The sequence below is a fragment of the Fringilla coelebs genome (genome assembly GCF_963513975.1).
Source record: "Fringilla coelebs genome assembly, chromosome: 20".
Lineage (NCBI taxonomy): Eukaryota > Metazoa > Chordata > Aves > Passeriformes > Fringillidae > Fringilla > Fringilla coelebs.
Genome location: NC_140046.1, coordinates 2,993,900 through 3,021,681, shown reverse-complemented (window position 1 = coordinate 3,021,681; position 27,782 = coordinate 2,993,900). Strand labels below are relative to the sequence as shown.

General features: G+C 51.6%; 1 protein-coding gene across 4 annotated transcripts in view; it reads left to right on the top strand.

Annotated features, from left to right (window-relative positions):
- Positions 1 to 17,084, top strand: part of RPH3AL (rabphilin 3A like (without C2 domains)) — a 32,595-nt gene extending 15,511 nt beyond the window's left edge. For 3 of the 4 annotated variants that reach the window (XM_084219345.1, XM_084219342.1, XM_084219343.1), the window contains 3 exons: positions 4,555 to 4,720; positions 10,097 to 10,210; positions 11,285 to 11,747. In XM_084219345.1, the coding sequence (XP_084075471.1) occupies positions 4,555 to 4,720; positions 10,097 to 10,210; positions 11,285 to 11,499 (495 nt within the window). In that variant the 3' untranslated portion in view covers positions 11,500 to 11,747. Of the gene's footprint in view, positions 1 to 4,554; positions 4,721 to 10,096; positions 10,211 to 11,284; positions 11,748 to 16,742 lie in introns of those variants that run through there. The other variant, XM_084219344.1, reaches the window with a different exon arrangement.
- Positions 17,085 to 27,782: the final 10,698 nt, after the last annotated feature.

Here is a 27,782-nt window from a genome sequence, read left to right as displayed (position 1 = left end):
ACTCCCTGGGAATGGGATCCCTGGGCAGAAAGGGAGCAGCTCCTGCAGTGCTGAGGGCTGGGGCAGCAGCTGGCAGAGCTGGCCTGGCAGCAGTGCTGCTGGTGAATCCACAGCTGGAAGGATTCCCTGCCCATCCTGAATTAGCTGGGACTGCCTGAAATCTGCCTGTCACCTCCTGGCCTGAAGGGGAACAGGGACCTGCTGGGTTTTGTCAAATCCCTGCCCAGCCCTCTGACTCTCTGCACAGCCTTATTTTGACTGGTAGCAGCAGATTCTGCAGAGCACCTTCCTGAATTACCCCTTACACATATATTTTTATACCTATATCCATAATTAGTGGTGCTATCATTGTAATTAAAATCCTCTTGGAAGCATTTGTGCACATTTACATTTGAATTGACACATCCAGAATTGTAGGGATAATGAAAGCAGTTTCAATGGGGTAGGGGGGGAAAGCTTTTTTTTATAAAAACTGCCTTGAATATGAAAAAGAGTGTCAGCTACCTGGGACCTGTTCAAAGTTTTAATTTGCCCTCTCTGCTTCACTTTCCTTTTCATTCCTTCTCCTTCACTAGACAGCATTTTCAAGGCTGGCTGCATTTCTCAGTTTATCACACGAAGATTTTTGTGCAGGAGGAGCAGAGTCATCTCCTCCCCTTTTGCCCCCGGGGCTTCCCTTTCCAAATATCCACTCCTACCACTTGGAAAACTGTAAAGCAACATAGCTCGGGGTTATTCCTGCCTGGCATGACGATTTCCTGGCAAAACACCCCAGGAATGGAGCGGGGTGTTTATTTTGGGTGACTTTGCATTGAATAGGAGCAGATGTGCACCTGCTTGCAATTGAAAGAACTCATCAATAGCCTCTGCCATATTATTTTGGGGGTGGCAGCGGGTAGTTAGACTCAAAATAGTGTCCTCTAGAATAGAGGGGGGGAAAAAAAAGAGGCCTGATTGAAAGGGGGATGATAAATGGTTGAAGGCTGGCAGGCGCTGCAGCTCGAGAAACGTCGGGGTCAGGGCGGATGGATTCTGCTGTTCCAGAAACAAAGCTGGGAATGGTAATTCCACTGCCTTTTAATTTCCTTCATCCTCAAGTGCCCAATGTGGGAGTCGACAGCAGCTCGCTGTAAATAATGTAATTGGAGATCTCTGTGTTGTGGAAAAGCAGATGAATGCAAATAACGAGGCTGAGGAGCTCTGGCTCCCTCCCTGCTGCCAGTTGGGAGGGCTGGGACAGAGGGGCTGGGTGGGGATGTGCTGCAGGCAGGACCTGCCAGCAGGGTCCTCCCAGGGTGCCTGCATCTGCAGGGGCCTTTTTCTTCACTGCAGCCCACGGGGAGCTGCTTCCCCACCTTTTGGTATGGCTGGTGTCAGCATGGGAGGGTAAAAGGGGGTGGTTTTCCTCTCAGCAAGGCCAGGTTGCTGTGAAGGAAAGGGCTGCAGGGTGGGAACTGGCATGAGCAGGAGGTGATGGAGCAAAATTTGGCTTTGTCACCAAGCCCAGGTTGCTGTGAAGGAAAGGGCTGCAGGATGGGGACTGGAACAAACAGGAGGTGATGGAGCAAAATTTGGCTTTGTCACCAAGCCCAGGCTGCTGTGAAGGAAAGGGCTGCAGGGTGGGGACTGGCACAAGCAGGAGGTGGTGGAGCAAAATGTGGCTTTGTCACCAAGCCCAGGTTGCTGTGAAGGAAAGGGCTGCAGGATGGGGACTGGAACAAACAGGAGGTGATGGAGCAAAATTTGGCTTTGTCACCAAGCCCAGGTTGCTGTGAAGGAAAGGGCTGCAGGGTGGGGACTGGCACAGACAGGAGGTGGTGGAGCAAAATGTGTCTTTGCAGCAAAGATCTTTCCTAAGCATCTCCATTTAGGGGCTGTGGTTTGGTGAGGAGGACTCTGGGGAGGCTGTGAGTGTTTGTTGTGATTCCCTCAGCTGTGATCCACCTCTTTATCAGCAAGCCCCGATGTTTTCCCTGTTCAGGAGCTTGTTTTAGCACTCAGAGCAGCAACATGAGTCTCACCAGGGCCCAGTGATTCTGTGTCAGGTCCCATTTCCAGGCTGCTCTTGGAAATGCTCGATAAAATCCCCATCTGCTGCTGCGTGTGTCACTCCATGGCTGCAGTGATGGCTTGATGCAGCTTTAATGGGAATATTATCAGGGTTATAAAAGGCATTTATCTGTCTTGGCCACGGCTGTCCCTCTCCCTGGTGACATTCCAGCCCCACCCAAACTCAGACTGCTGTGGGGAACAAATTCCACCTTAATGGGAACTGCTGGGAGCGACATCCTCCCTTCCTTGGCAGGAGTGAACTCCTGCTGATAAATAAGAATTTTATTCTCAAGGCTCTGTTACAGGTGTATTAATTTAAAATCAAGCAAGGACTTTGCTGTCAGGCCACTCTGGCCATCAATCAAATGCCATCAATAGCAGTCACCAACATCAACCATGGATCAAAACACGGACTTTTGATCCAAGGATGCTCAAACTGCCCCGTGTGCAGGGCAGGATGTGATCCCTGGTCCTTTGGGATGGGCTGTGCTGCAGACCTGGAGGGGCAGAGGGACTGGATCTGTCCAGGGGAGAGGAGAGCATCTTGCTGCAGCTATTTCAGAGCTGATTTCAAAACAATTTTCCTGCTGCCATAATAGGACCAAACTCTATTAGAAGCACCAATTTAAAGGGAATATGTATGCAGAGAATCAATTTTATAGTAGTATTAGCACATCAGAGCTGGGTGTGTTATGTCATTAACTCTTTCTGTAACGACTTGCTTTGGGGTAGTGAGGAACCTGGGGGTGCCCAGCCTTTGTTCCAGCCCCCCCTGCCGTGTCTGATTGGTTTTATGGTGTGTCTAAATTGGAGCTGGCCTGAAGATAATAGGTCTCTCCAGTGCTTCAAATTAAATTACAGATGTTGCAAGGTCTGTTCAGAGAGTGACTGTACCAGAGGGCTGTTTCCTGCCCAGCAGTCCATCCAGGGAAGGTGTGTGTGTGCACCAGATCCCCAGTGTGTGTCAGGGATGGATAATTCCACCCCTGTCCCCGTTCTCCTGCCCTGCCCTGTGGGTGCAGCTGCTCCCAAAACCTCCAGCCTTCCTCAGGCACCCCTGGGCTTGCCCAGCCTGCAGCTCCTGCATGTGCCTGAGCTCCGTGCAGGGATATCTGTCCCACCCTTCAAAATCTGTTGCATTTCCTGACTCCCAGCAGGCAGAGCCTGTTCCTGCAGGGTCCATGTGCTGCTTGACACGCTGCACCAACTGCTGGGAGTCCCCACGTGCCAGCAGAAGGGACAGAAGGAGCTGTGTCAGCCTGTGCCTCGCCTGGCTGGGTCACTGTGGCTGTTGGCAGAGCAGAGGAGGAGCTGCTGGGGCGTCCTGCCTGCCAAACCCCCTCTGCAGAATTACAGCTTGCAGTCTCGGGGAAATTGGCTTCCCAGCTCTTTTCCTGGGCGGCAGACTCGCCCTCCTGCTGGCTGGTTACGTTGGTGGAGCTGCAGGATGCTCTCACCTGCTGCTTTGCAGACCCTGCTGTGATGCACGAGCCTTGCACGTGTCCTGGGTCACAGCCCTGCTCTGCTTTCCTCTCCTGCTGGGTGGATTCCTTTAAAAAACCACATCCCCAGCTCCCCCTCTGCATTCAGATCACCTGCCCTTGGCTTTCCAGACCCCAGACACAGAGATTTGAGCTCTCTTGGTGGCTCTGGGAGCCAGGCAACCATCAGTGTGGTGGTGCTGCTGCTGTCTTGCTTTTTGAATGTCAGATTTTGTCACTACAGGTGTCCTCCTGAGTGTCAGCTTTTGTCACTGCCCTCTGCTTTCATTGAGCTCCAAAGGCAAATTGCAAATGTGTTGCTGCAATCAGGGATATCTGCGTTTGCACCCACTGCCATCGTGATGAAACTGTGTGTAAAGTGCTTTGGGAGCTTGGAGTGGGAACACTGCTGATCTCCTCCACTCTGAGCAGAAGTGCAAGGAGTAAAAAATTATATTTTTACTGTGTTAACTTATTTTTGCCCTGGCTGTGTCATTAGCTCATTATCAGGCTGCTGGAAGGCACACAAGAATTAGGTTTGTAAGAGGCCATTTCTCCTTGTCTGAGCCGCCACCCTTCTCCCTTCCCCTGGCTTACAGCAGGCTTTATATTAAATATACTTAATAGAGTGCCTTCATCAAGAGCTGCATTAAAGCTAAATTGGAGAGGAGAGGCTGTTCTTACAGCAGATATTACAGTTTAGTGCTCGGGGTCCATTTCCTGCTGCAGGTTCAGGTTATTTGAGAGTTCTTCTTGTTCTGGGCTTCTCAAGCTCGTTATGCAGACCTGGCTCGGCCTGGATTGCTCTGTGGGGTTGTGCTGTGGGTCCAGCATGGGGCAGCACTTCTGCCATCACCTCCTGCTCCTCCTCCCATCCATACCTGCTGCTTCCTCCCAGCTGGGGTTTTCCAGCTGTGCAAGGAGGAGCAGAGATGGATCCGGGCAGGAATTCGGGATCAGCGCGAGCGGCTGGGCTGAGCTTGGTGGGGAGCTCACTCTGTCCTGTCTGTGTGTCTGGCAGGTCTGGAAGAGGTCTGGGGCGTGGTTCTACAAAGGGCTGCCCAAGTACATCGCACCTCTGAAGAGCAGCAGCAGCAGCAGAGCCCTGGAGCTGCAGGCACAGCCCTGGCAGGGCGAGCCCGAGAGCGTCGGCAGCAGCCGCTCCTTCCCCTGGGCCAGGGGAAAAGGTTGGTTATCCCACCTGGGAGGCAGGTGGGAGAAGGATCTGGCTCATCCCCTTGATTCCCAGCAGTCAGGGAGGTTCTGTGTTAGGGGTGCTGTCCCACGAGGTGTGGTGTGCTCCCCAGGGGGATGCTGGAGTTTCCTGGGGTGGGTTTTGGAGGATTGGCTGATGTTCGAGCGCACGCTGGCGGCTCAGATTAGTCCTGGTCCTCCAGGGGTGCCTGTGCAGCCCTGCATTCCCTCCATCCCTGCATTCCCTCCATCCCTGCATTCCCTCCATCCCTGCATTCCCTCCATTCCCTCCATCCCTGCATTCCCTCCGTCCCTGCATTCCCTCCATCCCTGCATTCCCTCCATCCCTGCATTCCCTCCATTCCTGCATTTCCTGCATTCCCTCCGTCCCTGCATTCCCTCCGTCCCTGCATTCCCTCCGTTCCTTGCAGCCCTCACCCCGCTGTTTTTTTCCCTTCTCCTGAGGAGCTGCTGAGCCCAGGGGCTGTGCCAGGGCTGGACAGCACTGTGCAGCCAAGGCTGACCCAAACCAGGCTCATTCCCTCCCTCCTTGCTCCCCACTACTGCAGCTCTGCTGGGCACATTCCTCAAGTCACTGTGAGCCAGGTTAGGAGCTGCTCTGCCAGCGTGTGAGTGCTGCAGAATCAGAGCTGCTGCCAGCTCTGCTTTGATTTCCTTTCTCTCTGTGTGGATTAGCAGAGCTGTCTGGCCTCTCCCCTTCTGTTTTTTGCTGTTAGATCCCCTCAGCTGGAGAAGACCTCTCGAGTGAGCCAGCTGCACGCACTCCTCCACTTAGCAGGAGTGCAGGGGGAAATAACCTTTTAATAAAGAAACCTCAGGAGCCTTGGGTTTACAAACCTGCTCTCCAGGGCCCAGCTAAGAAAGCACTCCCAGCCCTACTGTAACTTTTGTAATTAAAGACAAATTAGATCAACAGTAGATGGTTGTGTTGCCCTCCAGGAGATGCTTGGAAGGAGTTGTCTTAGCAGAGGGACTGATTGATGAGCTTGTTTTTTGCTCACATGATAGAGAAAACATGAAGAGCTGAAGCTGCTGAGCCCAGGCCTGGCCCGCTGCTTCGTTCAGCTTTTCAGCTGAGTTCTCTTTTTTTGGAGAAGGCTTCCCCATAAATACAGGCAGGAGCAGGGGGAGGACAGCAAAGTGACCTTTGGTGAGCTTTGATGTGGGTGGTGAGCTGCCTCTGTCCCCGCTCTCTGATGTTTGTCTGGCTGCTGCTTTATGGCTTGGGTAATATTAATTTATGGCTTTATTTTCCGCTGCTTTCTTTCCCCGTTGCCCTTCTCTGTGAGTCCTCTGGCCAGCTTTCAGTGGGCACTGCAGGCTGTAATTCATCTCTGGAGCTGGGAGTTTGTGCATCTCCCCCCTCCTTTTACCTCCTTTGAAGCTGCCAGCGCTGGGATTCCTGCAGTTTGTCATCCCCCAGCTCTGCCGTGGGCAGGGCAGCTCCTTCCCCCGTGGAAATGTGGATATCCCTGATATTGCCAGGGTGAACCTGCAGCTGGAGCTGGGCTGAGCTGCTTCCCTGTGCCTGGCTGATGGCATTTGTCAGCTCACACCTCCTGCAGGCTCCCCCAGACGTGTCCTTGCAGCTGGGAGCACAGCCCTGGAGCTCCTTTGGCGGGATGTTCCTGGGAATTGAACACTCCTGCCTCTCACAGGCTGCTCTCCCTGGGCTTTCCATCCCCTTGGCCAGCCCTGCCCAGCCCCTGAGGTGCTGAAGGAGCCTGAGCTCTGAGCTCTGCAGGGATTCAAGTCAGGTGGGACCAGCCCAGTCCTGCACAGCCCCTGGGCATCCTCCATGCCAGGAGCTGCCAAACCTCAAATGTCCCTTTTCCCCCCTCAAATGTCCCTTTTCCCCCCTCAAATGTCCCTTTTCCCCCCTCAAAAGGGAGGGATCAGTGTCAGGACCTGGGAATTTGCTCCCACTGCAGGAGGGTGGAAGGCACAAGTTTTATTTCTGCACGCCCAGCGTTCCTCCCGTGCTCGCTGCCGCTGGGATTTGCTGGTGCCTTCGGTTTTTCTGCTATAAACAAGCAGTTGCCATGGGAACCCTGCTATTAATTAAGGCACAAATGTATTGTCAGGAGGAGAATGGCAGCAATATTTCTTTTGCTGGGCAGCAGCTCTGCTCCATGTGCTGGAATGTGGGTGGGATTCTGAGCTGGGTCAGGGGGAGGGAGCAGGAGCAGCAGGGCTTTCCTGATCCAGGCTCTGAGCCCTGCAGGGAAATTTGGGGAGCAAGCAGAAGGGTGATCCTGTTTGGCAGGAGGGCTGCCTGCTGCTCCCTGGGGGATTTTCCTGTTCCATCCCTGTTGCCAAGCAATGGGATGTGCCAGAGGCAGGGAGCAGCCCTGGGCAGAGGGATGGAGCAGAGAGGGATGGAGCAGAGAGGGATGGAGCAGAGAGGGATGGAGCAGAGAGGGATGGAGCAGAGAGGGATGTGCCACCCAGCCTGCCAACTTTGCAGTGGCAAAGCTGCAGCTTGTGCTGCTCCTGAGAGGGACCAGGGCTGGCTCCAGGCACCTCTGCCTTCTTGGAGCAGCACGGGGTGGGATCTGGCAGGGGGGCAGTAAAAATCCTCATTTTCTCTCACTGCCCCACCTGCAGTGACCAGGAGCTGTCACCCTCCCTGCTCCCTGTGCTTGCCAAAAATCTGGGTGCTGTGCTCAGCCTGGGGCTGTCATCCCCACCTGCTTTTGCTGTTCCTGACAGCTGCAGGAGGTGCCAAGGGCTGTGTGTGCCCGAGCTGGCAGCACCAGGGAGCTGGGATGGCTCTAAAAACACACACTGACCACCAGATCCCAGCCCCAGCCAAGTGCTCCTTCCCCTGGGCCTCAGCACAGCCTCCCCACGTCCTGATTTGGGGACAGGAACGGCCAGAATTGTCCTTTAGCATCCCCTGTGTGCCCCTGGCTTGGGGATTGAGCCAGGTGTGGAGGGAGCTGGGCTCTGCCAGCAGCTGCAGGGCTCCAGGCTCTCACTGAGTGACCCATTCCCTGTGGAAATATTGCTTTTCTAGCAAGTTTTATCTCAGCAGATTTTGTTTTGTGAGCTTTTTTTTTTTTTTTTTTTTTTCCCAGTCAGCTGGAGATAGGGATAAATCTGTTCCATCCTCTGAAAGAACAGCTGTCCAACAACTCCTATTGATATATCAGCAACTGCTGGAACACCAGATTTAATACTTCTGGGCTCTGGAAAGTGCCAGCAGAAGGTTTGGATGAAGGATTACCTGAAAGGGAGGCTCTGGTGCAGGGAGTGAAAGGCAATCTTGTTGGCAGCAGAGGAAATGAGAGCAGACAGGGCTGGTCCTGTGGTGAGAGTGCCTTCCAGTCATTAATATTTTCTTCCTCTTGTGCTGGCTCTCTCTGAGCTGCTGGATGGCAGGAGGACAGGCAGCTAAAGTCACCTCCACTGATTCACTGGGGCCTTCTCCAAATAAATCCTGGCTCCCAGCATTTCCACAGGATTCATGGAGGAAGGAGCTGTTCTGAGGAAATGGATTTTGTGAATCCAGGAGAGCAAAAAAAAAAAAAAAAAAGATGACCAAGGGGAACAGGACTTCATTTTCTGAGAGAGTTGAGCAATAAGATTGTCAGAATGAGTCTGGCAGCTGAGATTTGGATTATATAGGGAAAAAAAACCATTCTGGAATGTATGGATTGTTTTTAGCAGTGTTTATATAGAACTCCCCACCTCTCCCAGGCAGTTCTGAAGATGTTTTTCCTGAACCTAAAGTTCCCAGGTAGTCATGAAGATGTTTTTTCAGACAAACCTTTGCTTTGAGGACTCTTAGCCAGCACTGCAGCCCCCCAGCTTTTTAAAAGAGCCTTTTTTCCCTGCAGGGAAAGGCTGTGAGGCTGTGTGTGAGGAGCTGCCTGCCAGGCCAGCTTCAATAATGCTTTGCAATAACACTGCCTGCCAACTTTAATATCCTCAGAGATGTTAGCATCACTTTAGGTATTCATTCCTCTGTTTTTAAATGAAATATTTTGTGTAGCACAGATCCTTGAATGCAGGTTGCAGTGTTACCAACTTTTTTGTACTTTTCCCCAGGAGTTGTGACCTGCTGTTTGAAGTGGCTCCAGGAGAGCTGGGATCTGCCTGCTCAGATGGAGAAGTGCAATCCCTCAAACAAAAAACAGATTTTTTTTTTCCCATTACTTCCCTCCTCAGCCCCACCATTTCTGTTCTGAGATCAAACCACCACAAAAACCCAGGAATTGGGAAAAACACCGTTTTTATTTTACCCAGAGCAGCTGGCAGTCGAGTTATCTCTTACACCAGCGTAAGCAGGAGAGGTGTTTGCATAATTGCATGGAAAAGTGGAAATGACCTGCCAGCATGGGAAGCTGTGTCTGGCAAAATGAGGCTCCTCCAGCTCTTTTGGAAAATATGGGGAGTGGAAAGCAGCAGGAGGAGAGCCAGGATGCAGGGGGAAGGAAAACAGAGGGGAAAAAGCAGCTTTGAAACTCTCTGCCTGGAGCAGCAGGGAGTGGCACAGGAGCACCCCCGTGTCACCATGATATTTCCTGAAAAATCCCCTTTGCCCAGGATTTTTCTCCTGGGAAGCTGAGAAGCCTCAGAGGGGAATGTAAACAATAATTACCTGCTTGCTGCTCCTGTGTTTGCTGCTTTGGAACGTGGCTGGGGCGTTGTGTACCAACAGGTGAATGTTTGGTTGGTTCCATGTGAATTGTTCTTAATTAATGACCAATCAGAGCCAGCAGTGTCAGACTCTGAAGAGTCATGGGTTTTTATTATTCATTCCTGTTAAAGCCTTCTGATTTGTCCTTTCTCTTTCTTTAGTATAGTTTTAGGATAGCATAATATAATATATCATATAATCATAATTATAATATAATAGAATAGAATAGAATAGAATATAAATGATAATAGAATAGAATAGAATATAAACGATAATATAATGTAAAATATATAATAGAATAGAATAGAAATGATAGTATAAATGATAATATAAATAATGATATTATATGATATAATATGATATAATATAAATTATGACATAATATAAATTATGGCATAATATGAACTATGACAATATAATATAATATAATATAATATAATATAATATAATATAATATAATATAATATAATATAATATAATATAATATAATATAATATAATATAATATAATATAATATAATATAATATAATATAATATAATATAATATAATATAATATAATATAATATAATATAATATAATATAATATAATATAATATAATATAATATAATATAATATAATATAATATAATATAATATAATATAATATAATATATAGGAGGTGTTGTGGAGGGGCTGAACCAGTGTCTCTCTCCTCTCCTGCAGGGGTTTCCAGTGACAGTGACAGCGACTCGGAGCTCAGTTCCTCCAGCCTGGATGACAAACCCGTCCCCGTGGGATCAAAGGGCTCTCAAGGGAGGAAGCTCCCAGCAGGAATGGGTGAGGAGCTGCCTGTCCTTGTGGCTGGAGGGTGGGAGGTGTAAATGTTCAGTGTTTGGCTCTTGATTTCTCCCTGCCTCCTTCCATGGCCTGCAGCATTCCAGGAGCTGGGAACTGCTCCTTGTTGTCTTTGTGTTCCCCCAGGTGAAGGGAGGAATGATGAACCTGGCTCCATGTGCTCAGAAGGCTGATTTATTACTTTATGATGCTATATTATATTAAAGAACACTACACTAAGCTATCTTAAAGAACACAGAAAGGATACTTACAGCAGGCTAAAAAGATAATAATGAAAACTCTTTCCAGAGTCCCAGCACAGCTTGGCACTGTTTGGCCAAAGAGTGAAAACAACTCACATCAAACCCAATGGAACAATCTCCAAACACATCCCAAAGGAGCAAAGCACAGGAGAAGCAAATCAGGAAATTGTTTTCCTTTTTCTCTGAAGCTTCTCAGCTCCCCAGGAGAAAGATCCTGGCTGAAGGGATTTTTCAGAGAATGTGAATGTGACAGCTCCTGGCACCACATCCCTGGCATCACTGGTGTTTCCTGGGAGCAGAGCACAAGACCTGGGGCTGACCCTGCTCCTGAGGGCTCCTGCCTGGAGCTGGGATGTTCCTGCTCCTGCAGGACCCAGCTCAGTGTCCGCACCCTGTGCCATTCACATTTCCTGGAAAAATCCCTTCGCCCAGGATTTTCCTCCTGGGGAGCTGAGAAGCCTCAGAGGAAAAGGAAAACAATAATTTCCTGATTTGCTTCTCCTGTGTTTTGCCCCTTTGGGATGTGTTTGGGGATTGTTCCATTGGGTTTGATGTGAGTTGTTTTCACTCTTTGGCCAGTTGGGGCCGAGCTGTGTTGGGACTCTGGAAAGAGTTTTCATTATTATCTTTTTAGCCTGCTGTAAGTATCCTTTCTGTATTCTTTAGGATAGTTTAGTTTAGCATTCTTTAATACAACACAATAAAATAATAAATCAGCCTTCTGAGCACAGGGAGCCAGATCCATCATTCCCTCCCATAAACACAACACCACCCCCTTCCTGCTCCCCAACACATCTCTGTCCTGTCCCTGCAGCACCCACCAGGGGACCCAGCCAGGCCAGGAGCAGAGCCCTGGAGCCCCCCCAGTGTCCCCAGCTGTGGGGCAGCCACAGCAGCCTGGGCAGTGAGCAGGGGGCCGAGCTCAGCCCCACGGAGAGCGACCGCGCCTCGGACCGGCGCCACAGCGACGCCGGCACCCCTGGTAAGCTGCACCCCCTCTCTGGGCACATCCCTGCTTTTGGGGGCTGAATCCCCTAGGAGCACAGCTTTCCCAGAGGCACACAAAGCTGTGGCCCCCTGGATCACATTTCCCTGCTTCTTTTTTTCTTCTTTTTTTTTTTTTTTTTTTTGGTGTTAGCAGATGCTGTCGCAGTGTCACACCTTCTTCCCTGAATGCAAAACCTTTTCTGCAACATGAGTAATGGTCTGGGGTGGGAACTGCCTACACCCACGGCCAGGAGCACTCAGAGCCTGGGGCTGGGGCCCTGCAGGGCTCTGGAGCTCCTCTGTGTCCTGCAGAGCCAGCAGAACAGATTGAGCTTCTCCTGGAGCAAAGCAAAGTCCAGCAGCTTTATGAGACCGAGTGACATTTTTCCTGGAGTGGGGTTGCTCTTAAAGGCAAGCATGGCTCTTCCCAGAACTCTGCAGTGCAGAAGAAAGGCACTTTTTCCCCCTCAAAACCCTCAGAACAATTAAGTGACTGGGAAAGCAGAGGCTGCTATCACACCTGAAGCAGCTGAAAGAGATGCAAATGTGTTCTCTCTGCAGTTCCCACTAATTTAGTCACTAACCCCTCCAGTTATCACCCAGCCCCCTCCCTCCTGAGCATTCCTGCCCTCTGAACTGCCTCTCCTGTTCTTCCTGAGCCTGCTTGGTGCTGGCCATGTTGAGGCATAAATTGGATTAGAAGAGAGCAGGTTCATCCTTCAGTGCTCCAGGGAGTCGTGGTCCCCCTCCCTCCCCTTCTTCCTGCTAGAACCAGGCAGCACAAAATCGTTCCTCTGCTCTTCCCTCCCTCCCTCCCCAGCTTCCAGGGACTGGCAGTTTTCCTTTAGTTTTTCACCAGATGAACCAAACAAGTGATTCTTCTGCTCTGTCCTTCCTCCCCCTGGATCAGAGCCTGCCCTGGGCTGGGGGGGTTAATTTAAGCTCCTGTTGTGCAGGATTAGAGAGGGTGGATTCCTGCTGCTTGTGAGAGGAGCTGCAGGGGTTGGAACCCTGCTCACTGTCCTTGGGTGTTGGTGGCCAGCAGGGGACCCCTTGGGGGCTGCCTTGGATGGATGGATGGATGGATGGATGGATGGATCCATCCACTGCTGCACAATGTGTTTGTACTCAGTGTTCTGCAGCTTCTCTGCCTGCCCTTTGAGCCAACATGCAAACACTATTTCAGAGGCCAAAAAAAGGGAAAAAAGAAAAACCATTTTTCCTGCTAAAAGCTACATATGCAAAGCTTGGCACCAGGGGTCAGATCTTTCCAGAGGGATCTCCCCCTGTAAATGGGGGAGAGCTGAAGTGACAGGCAGCACGGGCTGATATTTAAAAAAGGAAAACTGCAGCAATCTCCTGAGCCCAGTTAAAGTTGGCCCTGAGATGTAGAGAGGATCTTGCTAAGGAAAAGGTTAAGCCAGGTTGGCTGCCTTGGGAGTTTCTGTAAAGATCTTTGTTGTGTCTGGGGTCATTTATTTCCTGCAGAAGGGGCTGCTTTGTTCAGAGCCAGGTGCAGGGGCTCTGTGGCCCCCCAAATCCAGGCAGGGAGGCAGGAAATCGGCAGGGAGGGCTTCAGCACTTTGGGTGCCTCTCTTTGCCAACAGACAGAGGCTGCTCTTGCTGTTGATGTGTTTAAAGAGTGGTGGGTGCTGGATTTCAGGGTTCCCAGCCCCTCCCTGCCTTCTGGGCATTCCCTGAGCTCTGCCCTGCCCCAAAAGCAGAGCAAGGGGCAAAGATCCTTCCTCATTTCAACTGCTGATCCTCAGCTGCAGGATGGGGCTGTTAAAAGATGATTTTCTGCACCTTTAGAACACCCTGTCAGGAGCAATTTTTGCTCCATATTATCACCTCAGGTGTTGCTCTTCCTTTGCACTTCTTTTCTCACCTCTGCTCTGACTCCGCTCTCAGAGCATCCTGAAATCCCAGGCCACCTCCAGAGCAGGGAACTGGGGAGAGGTCCTGCAAAAGCAGCTGCTCTCACTGTCCTGGGCTCTTTTCAGCCTGAAGGACAAGCCAGCAGCAGGGTTTTGGCCAGGGGAGGACAGGGAGCTCTTCAGGAGAGGTTGGAGGTTTCCAGCGCGCTGCTCCAGCTCCGCCTGGGCTTTGCCGAGGCTGATAATGAAGCCTGGAGTTTGTCAGAAAATGACTCATTGTCAGAGCTGCACTGGGATTTTGGCAACCTCAGCCCATGAGCCAAAGTTTCAGAAGAGTGGTGAGTTGAGAGGCTGCCAGTTTTATTATTGTAAATTTTATTTTTTTTTACCACCTGCTCTCAAAGCCTTTTTAAAGCCCCATTTTCCGAGGGGCTGCTGTTCCTTCTGCAGCTCCAGCTCCTGGAGGTGCCTGCTCTGACCTGATAGCTTTCAAGAGGAAGGTCACACACTCATTGTCCTGAAGAATGTTTTATCCCAAAGAAAATGAAATTTGCACATATGGAAGAAGCACAAAGTCTCCTTTTTTCCTCTTGCTCCCAGCTAGGGCAGGTGACTCACCTTGTTCTGGCTGTACAGCTGATGCTGAGAGATGCCTTAAAAAAGAGCAAAATCCTCACTTGTGTTGATTATGATGTTTTTATTAAGGATGGGGGATATCAAACAGAATGAAACAAAGAAATAATCAGTATCTTGCAGTGGTTTTCATTAGCCCAGGGAGAGCTTTTAATGGAGATAAGAAATGCAGGGGGTAAATGAGAGCAAAGTCATCTCCCCTCAGATCAGCAGCAAGTTCTGCACTGATGGGTGCCAGAGCTGATGGGGCTCCCAGCATCTCCTACAGGATCTGTCCCAGGAATGGTGAATCCTGCTGGCTGTGCCATCAGCAGCTGGGGAGTGGGGAGCCAGCCTGGCATGGGGCTGGAAAAGCTCTGATTCCTGCTGGAACCAGCCCTGAGAGGCAGCCAGGGGAGAAACTCCAATGATTGAGTGCAAATCACAGCCTCCCCATCCCTGCCTGCCTGCCAGTGTGTTGTCTAAATCATTAATGCTTAAAGAGTGGTGCAGCAGCAGCAGCTGGCTCTTCTGCAGGGCTGAGAGAAGGGTGGGGGTGAGGAATTCCAGGGTGAGACCTGGCTGCCAGCATCCCCAGATGTTCCCAGGTGCAGCCTGAACCCTGCTCCTGCACCTCCTGGGTGCCTCCTTTGAGCTGGGAGAGGCTGAGCAGAGAGGATGGGGATGGACAGGGAGTGCTGCTCCCAGCTCTCCTCATCTGGGGAGATTCATGCCCTGTCTTTCAGGAATTGACTGGATTTAGAAAGGAGGTGGTGTCTCTCTGTGGGCTCAGTGCCTCCCTGGCTGGGCCAGGCATCCACTTCTGCTCATAAATATTCAAGCTGTTAATACATGAGCCATCCAGCCTGATTGTTGTGGCAGGAAACTCTCTGGGCATCTTTGAAGCTAATGCTTTAACTTCTATTTTCACTTCCATTCTTCTTCTCAGATGTCTGCTTTGCTCCCTCAGGGACCATGAGGAGGTAGCATTTTGCTTCAGTGGGTCTGACTGCTCCATTCCACTTAGGAAAAAGGAAAAAAAAACCAAAAATGTCCTAACAGTAATTAGGCTCCAAATGAGGTAGTAATTTCTTTAATTACTTACTTTGTGGCAGCCTTTGGGGAGTTGACTTTTGTTTTCCTTGCTGGAATGTTTTCAGGCTTGTTCCTTGTTTGTGAGGATTTCCAGGGCTGGTTTTGCAGCAGGCTGGAAGAGGTGGGAAAGCCCTGCTCCTCCTCCCTCTGCCTGCATTTAGGGCACAGTTTGGGAAGGACAGAGGGGTCAGAGAGGAAGGAAGGATCCTCACCCACACCCAGCCAAGCCCTGCTCCCTTCACTGGCTGCCCCATCACATTTTGGGCACTGCTCTTTTGCTCAGAGCTGGGATTGAGTTTTCCTGCTGCCAAGGAGGATAAGTTGTCTGTCTTCCCCAAAGTGAAAAAAATTGAATTGTGCCTGCATGGCTGAGGAGCTTTGAGCTGTCTCTGCCTCCTCAGATCCACGGAGCACCAAGTGGTCCTGCTGTACTTATAAATAAAACATAGCTGTGGGTAGTGGCAGCGTTAGGAAATGATTTGAGGTTTGCATTCCAGATACAATGCATTTGTAAATATCAACCTCGGGAGAAGCCTGTGCCCCCTTCCATGTTTGAGGGAATTAAAATATTTCCATCCTCGAGTGGAAGAAGCAAAACATTTCCAGCTCTTTCAAGCCCGCCCTGGAGTTAAGCGAATAAAGGCTCAAGTAACTAAAAAATAAATTACTTTCACTACTCCTGTAATTCTTTATGGAGTTTTAAATTGAAGGCTTCTTCCTTCAAAATAGAGGGATGACAAAGATTCATTCTCTCAGGTCTTTCACTCAATCTATCAGGGAACAAGCCTGCTGCTGAGGATGAAACTCCTATTTTTGTGCCTCTTTTCCCACTGCAGAGGTCTGTGCTTTGGGCTTTGATCAAACAGCCTGTCTGGCCTCCTGTCCCCACCTCCTCAGACTCATTCTCTGCCCTCTGCACTGCACTCACTCCAACTTTCCATTCAGCATTTTGCACAAAGCTCCGAGGGCAGGAGTTGATGGCAGCCTTGCAAACAAAGCAGCAAGGGAAGAGCAGGGGAAGTCAGCAAGACAGGAGTGAAAAGTGGATTTTGGAGCCTTTGTAAACACAGGGAGAGGTTCTGTGGTTATCTTTCAGCAGGGCTGTCAGGCAGCAGGGATTTGCTTTGGGACTCCTCTTTTGGCATTGAATGCTGTGCTTCCCCTGCCCTTCCTCCAAGAGGAGGAGCAGCGAGTCCCAGCAGAGCCTGAGCTTGGCCAGGCACTGAAGGGATCAGCTCAGGCTTGTTCAGCCAACAGGAGCCACATCTGGAGCAGAGCAGGGCTGTGCTGTGCCCATCCCCAGCTGTGCCTGCTGCCCATGCCCAGAGCAGGAGAACAGGAATGTCTCGTGGCAGCTCTGCCCTGTCACCCCCAGAGCTGAGCTTTGCCTTCCTCTCTGACCTGGGGAGCCTGCACTGAGGCACCACTTCAACAGCACCACTCCTCATTTCTCCTCCTTCCCACATTCCCTTCCCCTGGCTTTTCTTCCTTTAATCGAGTCTAATGGGCCCTGACTGCTGGACTAATGATGCAGAGATGTTCTCTTTATTATTTTTAGGGAGCTCTCAAAGCGGCACTGAGCACACAAAAGCAACATGAAATAACTTGGTGGAGTCTCTCCCCTTCGCTGCTTTCCAAACAAAAATTTTCCTTTATTTATTTATTTCCTTTCCTTTATTTTTATTTTTTTTTTGATTGAAGGCAAACGCCGAGCCCGCAGCAGAACCAGGCTCTGAGGGGGGTGAAGATGGAGCTGCCTTCTCCTGGATCCAGCTCTGCCCTTCCTCAGATTCCACCCCAGACAGGAGCTGCTGCCAGTGGTGACTCTGTGACACCCTTGCAGTGGCACAGCACCTGCCTGTCCCCTGAGGTTCCTGTGGGATTTTCCATGGGGAAGGTGCTCCCTGTGTTTGCTGTCATTTTGTTCTGCTTGGGGTGAGTTTGGAGGGGGCAGCAGGAACCAGAGGAGCCTGGGGATGCTCCTGTTCCCTCCCCACCTCTCTGCTCAGGGTAAGGAACACTCCAAGGAGTTTGCTGGGATTTCCTCACTGCCCATGGGAGGGTGGGGGTCAGGGGAGGTGTGTTTGCTGCAGCTCCTGGGGGGAGCACACCCCAAAGCTCAGCCCAGCTGCCTGTGAGTGCCCAAACGGGGTAAAAGCTTTAAAATGACTTTATCTTGTACAGCTCTGCAGACTCCCCTCCCAGGTGCACAGCTCACATGAGCAGGAGCCTTCCTTTTGCCTTTTTCCTGGAAGTCTTGAGCATCTGGCTGGCTCTGGTGGTGTCATCATGAGTCAGGCTCTTGAAAGCTGCATGCCCTGGTCCTGCTTATCCTCCAGAATGGACAATTTCCCTCTAAGGCCTGACAGATGAGAAAAATCAAATTACCTCACATCTCTGGAGCAATTAGATCTTTGAAGGCCCGAACAAAAGCCACGCTGGGAGTCTGTGGATTTTATGAAATGCTTTGGAGCTGACCTGCCTGTTACGAAGAAACAAAGGATTCCAAAAAGTTCCCTCTGAAATCACGGAGTCAGAGGCAATTTGTGCCCGTTAATGTCAGCCTTTCCCCTGGTTCTTTCTCTTTTGTTCTGTTTCCCTTTGCTCTGGGCACTTTGTGTGCATGTAGTGTGTGTTCTTACAAATGGCTGCAGCATGAAGATAAATGAGATTGGGTGCTGGAACACTCTGGCAGGAGATGGGAAATCAATCCCTGCCTGGCTTTTCAGAGGAGCATGGCCCAACAGAGGGCCATTCCCCCACTGCTCCCGGGGTCATGGGCTGTGAATGCTCCCAAGCCTCCCTCTGTGCTCTGCTCCTGCCCTTTCACACGTGGAAACAAAACCTTTGTGCTCCCTGGGATGGCAGAAAAAGGAATCACTGGGTGGTAGAGCCAGGGATATGAGGTTGTTCTGCACTGAGGGATGTTTTATGGCATGGTTTGTTGTTAACCTGGCACTGACTGCATCTGTGGGGTGGGCAATGCCAGAACCATCAGCTGAAAGGGGAACTCCAGCTGTCAGCTTTTGCTGAAATGCTGCTGTGCTCTCAGGGCTGTTTCTTCTCAGGGTCTTCACTTTCCAGTGTGTGTAGGCACCAAAAGGAATTCTGTTTTGCCTTGGAGTTTTTGACAGTCCCAGTGAGGCTTGTCTTGCTCATTAGTGCAGAGCTCAGACAGCCTGGCCTGCCAGCCAAAGTTAATTCTACAGCAGGAGGAGAAGGGAAAAGACTTTTTAAACCTGTTCCTTTCTCAACACCTGCTCTGCACTGAGTTGGGAAGAGCTTTTAAAACCCTGAGTGTCATTCCTAGCTCTCCTTGGGTGCCTGGTGCTTCGCTCCAGGGCAGTGCAGGAAGGTCACTGCTGTCCCCATGCCCACACCATGGGCTGCAGCTCTGCCCAGGAGCCTGGGAGTCCTTGCTGTGCCACTCTGAGGCATCAGCTTGACTTTTAACTGAGGCCAGCTTTTATAAAACACTAAATTTGATGATGTTCTGGTGCTAGTGAGACTGGAAACTTTGTTTTCTTACCTGTGTATTTTAACTCCATGGGGTAATTCCACCTGAGGTTGAACCAGGATTGTTCAATCAGCTGTGGAAAGACTCCTCTTGGATTGAGGGAAGGATCTGGTCCTGGACAGTGTGATCCAGGCACGACTGAATGTGGCAGAGGAGCATCTGCAGCTCTGTGCACTATTTTATTTTGAGGCCCACTTTTCCCTTTGTGCTGATTCCCTTGGTTGTGTTTTGTTGCAATATTATCCTCAACCTGTGCCTGTCTTTTGAGCCAGCTCAGTGTGGGCAAGCAGAGCTCAGTGAATGTGCTTAGTCTGCTCTGGTCATTTGTGTTTGTTATTTTCTTGTTCTCGCCTCCATCCCTCACAACTTTTTATGTGGTGTTTTACTACTGGAAACAATAAAGCTTTTGCTCAGTGACAGCTCCTTGCCATCCCTGAAACAGTAAAAAAGTTTTGTTTTTGTAGATACTCTCCAAACCCTCCAGCAAGGCGAGACAACAACCCAGCCAGTGGTTTAACCCATTAAAATCAAACCTGCCCCCACAGAAGTGTCTCTGTATCTCCCCACTGCTCGCTGAGCTCACCCAGCCCTGCCTCTCCTGTTCCCTCAGCGTTCAGCCTCAAGGTTTCAAACAGCTTTTCAATCTGTTTCTTGCTCTAAAAGCTGCTCAGTAATTGCTGTTGGGATTGTTCTGCCGGGCCAAGGATGGAGCGTGTCAAGGACTGAGCAGCCCCGGTGCTGCTGCCTCCCCTCCCTGCTTGCCATGACAACACCAGAGGGAGAGGCAGCTCTGGGAGCTCAGAAATGCTGCCTGGGCACTGCCAAGCTCCCCTCTTTGGGTTTTCACTTTATTTTGGGAGGGGAGGGCAGTGCTTACCCCATCAGAGCTGGCTGTGGCCACCAGCTGGTGTTTGGGTGTGAAACGCATCAGCCACTTGGGTTTAAAGTTTTAAAAGTTTGATGGCAATAAAATGGTTATAAAAATAGTAATGCAATTAGAGTAATAATAATTTGGACAATTTGGATTAGGACAATATGAGACAACAGAAACAAAGAGTTACAGACTGATCCGTTCCCAGCCCCTGGGACAGCACTGGATCACCCAGAGCAGCTGATCCAGCATTCTGGATTTCCCAGCTGGTGAAGCCAAGCCCAGGAGAGCAAGGAAACCTCAGGGAGCAGCTGGGGGAGAGCAGGGGCAGGAGGAGCTGCTGGCAGGACAGCCCTGCATCTCCAAAATGCCAAATCAAACCCCTCCAAGCAATCACACCGTGCCTCGGAGGAAAGAAAAACAAACAGAGAAATGCAAATGAGGGATGTAAATCCTCCAGGCTCTGTCTGGGAGGGGCCTGTTTAATTAGCATCCTCGATGTGGTAAGTGCTGAGGAGGAAACTTGCCAAATTCCCCCAGTCTGGATGGCAGGTGAGCTGTGTTCTGTTTGAATTTCCACCTTGTGATTGTTTTTCTGCGCTTGCCAGGGTTGCTGTGCTGCCTGTAGCAATTGGCTCTCGTGTCCTGGGCACCTGGGCATGGGATTTATTGAGGTGATAAATAAGAATATCCCTGTGGGGGTGTGGGTTAGGGAGTTCCTGAGCCTTTGTTTCTCCCCCTGCACATCCCAGTGCTCTGGTGCTAATCGGTGCCACGTGGATATTTTCAACACTGATAATGTTTGTGAGCTGCCTGGGAATTGCGGGTGGGGCTTTCCCCGAGGTGCTGCCGTGCCAGGCTGTGCACGGAGCTGTTCCACAGCTCTCTGTTCCTGACCTGTCACCGTGGGAGACGCTGGGATTGGGATGATGGAGAGCTTGGAGAGGATAAACAACAACGATGCTACACCCAAACAATGCCTCTCACTTCCCTCCTTTCTTTTCCTGCCGCTTCCCCATTCAGGCTTAATAAGATCAGCGCAGATAATTTCTGTGTTCGTGCAAAACATCATTTTCCCTCCTGTGCTTTGCCAGCTGCACTGCAGTGGGGAAGGCAGACTCACACTTTCTTCTGCTCGGGTATGAATGGGTGCATCTGTTCCTCGAAGATCGGGGAAGGAGGGAGAAAGGGCTGGAAGGGGAGAGGAGAAATCAGATGCATCCTGGTGCATTACCTCTGTGGAGAGGGAAGCCTGCAGGAGTCAGATTTTTGCAGCACAGGCTGAGTCCTGATGGATTTTGGAGGTGGGTGAGACACCAGAAAAGGGGTTTTGCTTGATGGGGCAGCACAGCCACCCCACAGAGGGGTGGAGACACCTGGCCGGGGTGGGGACACCTGGCCGGGGTGGGGACACCTGGCCGGGGTGGGGCTGAGCTCTGCTCCTGCTCCTCCCCAGGTGCAAATCTCACCTGCCCGGCTCCCTGGGCTCTCAGCATCCCGGGAAAACCTTCCCAGCAGGATTCCCTGCTGCTGATGGGGTCAGGTGGGTTTAATCCCAAAGGCACTTTGGGGTTTTCAGCTCTTCACATCTTACAGGCCAGCAGGCAGAGATAAATCCCTGCAATTTGCAGATTTGTGGTTATCCCGAGCCTGGATAGAAATGGTTTGGGCACCCCAGGCTGGTCCTGCTGTCAGTTTTTCTGCCTGGAAGTGAGTGTGCAGCTCCTGCTCCCTCCCAGATGATAATTCCCAGGGTTGGGAAGGGATTTGGTGACTCCCTGAGCAGCTCTGCTCTAGGGAAGCTCCCAGGGACACACAGCCAGGCAGCTGCCACCTCTCACCCTCTTATTTTGGGGGTGGGCTGCAGGACTTGGTGCTCAGATGTCCCTGCACTCCTTTCATGCTGGAGCAGGTTCTGCTGAGGAGCCCAGGAGGGGAAATGCTGATTTCTCACAGCTCCATAAACCTGATGTTGCCCCCAAATCGCTGTGGTGCTGCTTTGAAGGGATTTTTGCCTTCCAGTGGTGGCAGAATTTCTGTGGTCTCTGTATTTCTTTGCTCAGAAATCAAGAATCAAATAATTGAATCTCCCTCCCCCTTTCCTATAAAACCAGGCAATCGAATCAAAGAGCACATGATTTGGAGAGCCAGAGAAAGGAGTTCATTCTGGCCTCCCTTTATTGGCCTCTTAAATTCTGAGCTTTGCAGCCTGCTGGGAGTGTTTTATGGATCCCTTTTCACAGCTGTCAGTGGGATGGACTCAGCTGCCCCTCTTCCTGGGACCTGGGGGCAGCAGGAGCTGGGGAAGGACAGCTTCAGCCTGGGTGATCCCAGTGCTGGGGCTAGGGATGGATAAGGGGCATGATGGGGTCCAACCTGTGTGAAGAACACCTCGAGGAGGGAAATGTTGCACCTGGGTGGTTTGGGATGTCCCTGCCAGCAGGAAATGCCCCCAGGGTGGAGGTGCCAATGGCCTGGGACCGGTCAGGATGCAGCTTGATGTAAATGGGATGTAAATTAATGTAAACACATGGCCTCGTGCAGGTAGCAACTCGTGCCCAAATTATGCAAATGGGATCCAAATGGGATCCCTCTGGGTCCAAATGGGAACCAGAGGGAGAGGTGGCATTCCCCAAAACACAAATTTAACATGATCACCATCGAGGGGGGCACCTCCCAGGTCATTGGAGGAGTCTCTGATGGGGGCATAATGAGGTCTAAGGGGCATAATGGGGTCCAACCTGTGTGAGGAACACCTCGAGGGGGGGAAATGTCGCACCTGAGTGGTTTGGGATGTCCCTGCCAGCAGGAAATGCCCCCAGGGTGGAGGTGCCAATGGCCCGTGACTGGTCAGGATGCAGCTGGATTCGGGATGCAAATGGGATGTAAATTAATGTAAACACATGTCCCCGTGCAGGTAGCGGCTCGTGCCCAAATTATGCAAATGTTCCCATCCAATAACGCTAATGTCATGATTATCCAGCAGCACGGGGCTCATTAATGAGGTTCCCTGGCTCTTACACCCATCCCTGTCAACGGGAATGTGCTGAGCTCTCCAGCATCCCTGGCAGGGGGGAGGACATCCAGGGCGTGGTGGCACCAGGAAGGGACCCTTCCCCCGCCTGGGAGGTGCCACACGTCCTGGCCAAGGCGCCACCGTGCTCTCCTCCAGGCCCTTCCTCTCAGGAGGAGACCTGGAGCAGCTTTCCCAGCTCCTGCAGGGCAGCCAAGGCAGCGTTTCTCGGTGCTGAGATCAGATGCACAGGGCTAGCAGGGCCATCTAGTGACTCCTCTGGCTGCTAAATGACCCGGGAGGAGCCCCCTCGATGGTGATCACGTTAGAGTTTGTGTTTTGAGGAATGCCACCTCTCCCTCTGGCTCCCTTTTTTTTTTTTTTCAGCTTTCCTTTGCTCCAAAGTTTCAGGTTTCCTTTGCTCCAAAGTTTTCTTTTCCCTGGATCACCACAGAGCTGGAAAATGCCTGTGCTTCCCTGCAGTGGAGAGGAGCTTTGTCCTGAATGGGGTGACATAAGGTCAGGCAGTGAACAGCCCCTGGGTCTGAGAGCATCCTGCAGGCTGGCCTGCCTGCTCAGCCCTGCCAGGAATGCTGCTCTCCAGGCAGGAATCTGCTTGTCTGGCCTGTGGCCTCAATTCCTGCCCTGCAGGTGCTGCTGTGAGTTTGTTTTTGTGGTGCCCATGTGAGCAGCCCTGCCTGGTCCGGGGAATCTGGGGTCGTTTTCCTCTCCAGCAGCCTGATCCCACTGTCAGTCTGTGGGGTCTTTGCTCCTTCTTGCTCCCCTTCTTGTTCTCCCCTTCTTGCTCTCCCATTTTTGTTGCTCTTTTTTCATCTTGGCACGATGCTGGGATTTGTGGATGGGGCCAGGAAAACACCCTGGCCCCCAGGATGGCTCATTCCCTCACAGCTGATGGTTCAGCCTCATGATCCAGGGATGGACAGGACATCTCCCAGCCCTGGGAGGAGCAGCAGCCAGGACAGAGCTGCCAGGTGCAGGGATTGCACAGGGGGGTTTGGGGAGATTGCTCCTGACAGGATGTCATTAGCCTGACGTGGATGTGGGAGAGCAGCAGCTATAAAGCTCTCTTAATGCAGCCAAATTGCTCTTTAATACTGCAAACCCAAGATGTTATTTTGTGGATCCCTGGAGCTCGCTCTGCTGCTGGTTATTGGTGGTGTTTTTCCCCCTGCTTGCATCCAGCTCTGAGTTCCTGGAGCGTGGGGTGGGAGCAGCTTCCCCCCGGTGCCTCTCTGGGGCTCGGCTGCTTTCTGCTCCTCCTGTGCTCACTCTGGGAGCTGCTGTGACTCCTGAAATGCCTCTTCCCACCAAAATGTGAGCAGAAAGTCTATCCATTTCCATGGCAACGGGGCCGGGCCCTAACTGCTGGTGGGAACTCGGTTCCTGGACGTTTGTGGGGTGGGATGAGCTGGGGGTGCAGAGGCAGCAGTGCCCAGCCCCAGCTCAGCTCTCCAGGCCAGCATCCCTGTCCCAGCCACCTCAGGATCAGCTGCTGCTGCAAAATGAACACCAGGCTTTGCTCCTGGCTGCCTGGAAAGTCTTGAGGAGGAATGCTGTCATCCTCCTGCAGCCTGGAGACGGTGGGGAAGAGGTAAGAGCAGGGTAAACTCCTGAGACGAGTCAGCTGGATAATCTCAGAGGACGTTGACTCCAGCTTGGGAAGGCACTGAGAGCAGATAAAATTAGTGTAATAGGGGTTGATGCTGCACAGAAGTCTCCCCTTCCTTGATTGCAGGGCAGTGGGGCTGCATTTATCTCACAACAATCAGACCCAGCCGTGGGAGAGGATGGCTCTGGCCAGCCTGGTGATGGCACAGCCCTGCCAAGGCTCTGGGGTGCAGAGGAACCCACAGATCAGGAGAGAAATCTGAGGGAAATAAAACCCCAAAAAGGTTCATCCCTAAGAAAATCCCCCTTGGCAGTGCTGTGCCCCAAGTCTGGATGTCACCCCAGTCCTGGGCACTGCTGGGGTGGATTTTCCTGCAGCTCCTGCTGTGCACAGACCCAGCCTGCTGAATCCCTGGGTGGATTTGTGCTGTGCTGGGACTTAGAGCAGCTCTTTGTCCCCTCTGCTGGACTGGCAGTGCCTGGGGTGCTGGCAGGGGGGTGTCAGGGTGCAGGGCAGGTCCCCTCCCCTGCAGGAGGGCAGGACTCCAAAAAAAACCCGAGGACATGGAAATTACAAAAGAAAACACCAACTATTTTGGGATTCCCATGGAAATGGCAGCATATGCTAAACGTTAAACATCAGCCCCTACCCAGAGTAGAGCTATTCTGGGCCCATCCTGAGGATGCAGGGAGAGCTGATGCCTCCCTCCCTCCATCCCTCCCTCCCTCCTCCTTTCCAGGTCCATCTGCAGGTAGCAAAGCTCTGGCCAGGAAGGTTCCATCCACCTTTGCCACTGGCTGGGTGTTTCATGGAGCTGTTTTGAGGGGAGAGGGCTCTTCCCTGCTGGCATTTGGCCCCTGCCTGGCTTAATGCAAGGGCTTGTTTGTGTCTGTGTTGTAAAAGGATGTGGGTTGTGTTCCGCCACGGTGATTTTGTTCACAGCTAGTAATTGCTGGTTAAATCTGGTCAAATAATGGTTGTTAGCAGGGCCTGTTGGAGCAGAGATAACTCCAGATATTATCCAAGCAGAGGAGCAGTGGGGGCCGGGGTGCACTGGGATATCAGCACTGCTGGGGAGCTGTAATCAGCACAGCCTGCCATAAGCTCCTTAGGATTATTTTGGCCAAGTTTCCCCGTTATCACCATTATGATTATTGCTTTACTTAGCAAATGCCAAGGCTGTTTGACCAGGTAAGGAGTGCAGTGCCCTGGGTGGGCTCAGCCCAGCCTCCCCAGCAGAGGAGGGCAGGGATCTTTGAGGGGAAGCTGCCAGGAGCTGTGCATCAGCCAGGAGACAGAGCCCCGAGCCAGGCACACATTGCTTTTCAATTAACCCCCTTCCCATGCACACACAGCCACGCTGGGGCTAAGCTCAGTGGAAGAAATAAAAAATGTGTCTGATACCTCCCAGCCAGGGGAGATGAAGGCAGGGTCCCTGCTGAGTCAGGAGGGGTTGGAGGGGTCTCTTCCAGCAGTGTTAAACCCCCCAGCTCTGCCCCTGCAGCCAGGCTGAGCTGGTGGTGTCTGCTGGCACCTTCTCCTGCCCACAGCTGGGGGTTCTTTCAGGCTTAAAAATGGCTGGGAAAAGCAAAATTCCAGCGAGATGCTGCCTGTGTCACCTCCCTGGGGACACTGACCTCTCTGAGGTCAAGGATGAGTTCCAGAGGTGGTGAAGGCTTTGATTTGGCACCATCTCTTTGTGCTCCCCCCAGCAGAGCAGGGGGGCTCAGAGGGATTTGGAGGTGACAAAGAAATAGATAAAAAACCAGTGGGTGAATCCCTGGCAATGGGATGTGCCAGCCTGCTGCTGTGCTTTCCATTTGGAAATGAATTGATCAAACTGGAATCAGCCCCTGCTCTCAAGGATTTCAACCTGGAGCAGCAGAACCTGATGCTCAGCATTTGTCAGAAAATTGGTTGAGGTGTGTCCTGAGGGTTGGGGTGTGTGTTTAATCCTGCATCCCACATCCCAAGCACAATGCCACAGGTGCTGAGCTCAGGATCTTGGCAGAAAACATGAATTCTGACAGGGACAATTGCTCTGTCCCCTCTTCCCATCCCTGCTTTGATGCTGGCTCTGTGACAGCCCCCTCCCCCTTCCCTGAAGGCTGTGCCCCCTTCCTACAGGCACAGACAGAGCTGTGGGTTCAAACTGGCATTTTAACATTAAAACTCTCCCTTTTCCTCCTGGTGGGCAAATCAAACTCCCCTTGCAGGGCAGCAGAGGCCACGTGCGTGGGCAGAGCAGCTCTGGGCGGCCCCAGCAGAGCCAGGGATCAAACCAAGTCACATTCCAGGGCATTAGACAGACGGTGGGAATTAAGAGCTTTACCTGGAAACTGGCTTTGTGTCTGCAAGCCCTGCTTCTGTCTTCCAGCCCCACTCGCTATTTTCGTCCCTTTCACCTTCAGTGTGTGACACATCTGGGGAGCCCTGGGTGGGTGTGGGGCTGTGCAGCCCAGGAGGAAATGCTCAGGCAGGGTGGGAAGGCAGGAAAAGTGTGGTTTGTCAAGACCAAGCTGCTTTGGGACTGGTTAAAGGCTAAGAAAAGGCTCCAGCTGCTTTCTGCAGGCTCTGGATCAGGCAGGGACTGATGTGGGTTTCTCTCAGTCTGTAGGGTTGGTGGTGGGGTATCCCTTAGGGGACACACCTGCCCTGCTTCAGGGAGTTCATCTCCTTCAATTCTGCCTTTTTTTGTCCCCCTGTTGCTCCTCTGAACCCCTGGGTGAGCTGAGCATCTCCCAGCTGGTGCTGCTGGGCCCTGATCCCGGCTGTGGGTGCAGGAGGAAGAAGAGCTCAGAGGTTCAGCTTAATTCCCAGAGCCTTGATTTTTCTGTCCTATAAAACAATCTTTGCCTGTTTGGGTCTTTGAGGAAGCATTTGAAATGATGATGCTTTGGTAATGGTAGTAACGGCATTAGGCTCTCGCATGTAACTTGATTTTATTTATTTATTTGTTTGCCCTTTCTCAGAGGAAATTGCTGCTATTTTCTGGGCATCAGGCCCAATTTCTGCTTCGTTCTGTCTGAGTCCACACCCCATCCAAAGATGGAGCCTGTGTGGGTGAGCACACCCAGCTCCAGAGGTACCTCCTTGTGCTTGCCCTGAGGTTTGCACCCAGCATCACCTGTCAGGTTTTCGGCCTCCACGTGCAGGGCAGGTGAAATTTCCACCTGAATTCACACCCTGGGAGTGCTTGGATGTGGGGAGGGGGTTGAGCTGTCTGAGGCTGGGTCTGCTGTCAGACCTGCAACAGGCAGGAGCCAGCTCGGCGTGGCAGGGACACAGAGGAGCTGTCTCCTGCTCTCCCGGGCCATTAGATCATCCTCAGATGTGCCTCGTGTCTGGGCTCAGAGCAGTGACAAGTTTGGATGCTTCAGGAGAGAAACATTCCCCTGCCTGTGAGGAGTAAATTAGGTTGGTTTGCCTGGTGTCAGTGTGTTATGACTCAAAGACTTGCATTAACATTTACCAAAACCTGAATGAAAGCTGAACTCTGCTGCAGACAGACAGGCTTGGGTGTCATTTTGTTGGGATTTGGGGGAAATCCTCTGAAGAGCAGAGCTTTGTTTTTAATAATCACCTGCCTGCCAGGCTGCAGGAGGCTGCAGCTCTGTGTGCATGGCTAAGGGATGTGTCAGGTTACCTGGTGGGCCTGCCTGGATGTGCTGGGGGTGACCAGAGCATGCCAAGTGCCCCAGGCTCACACC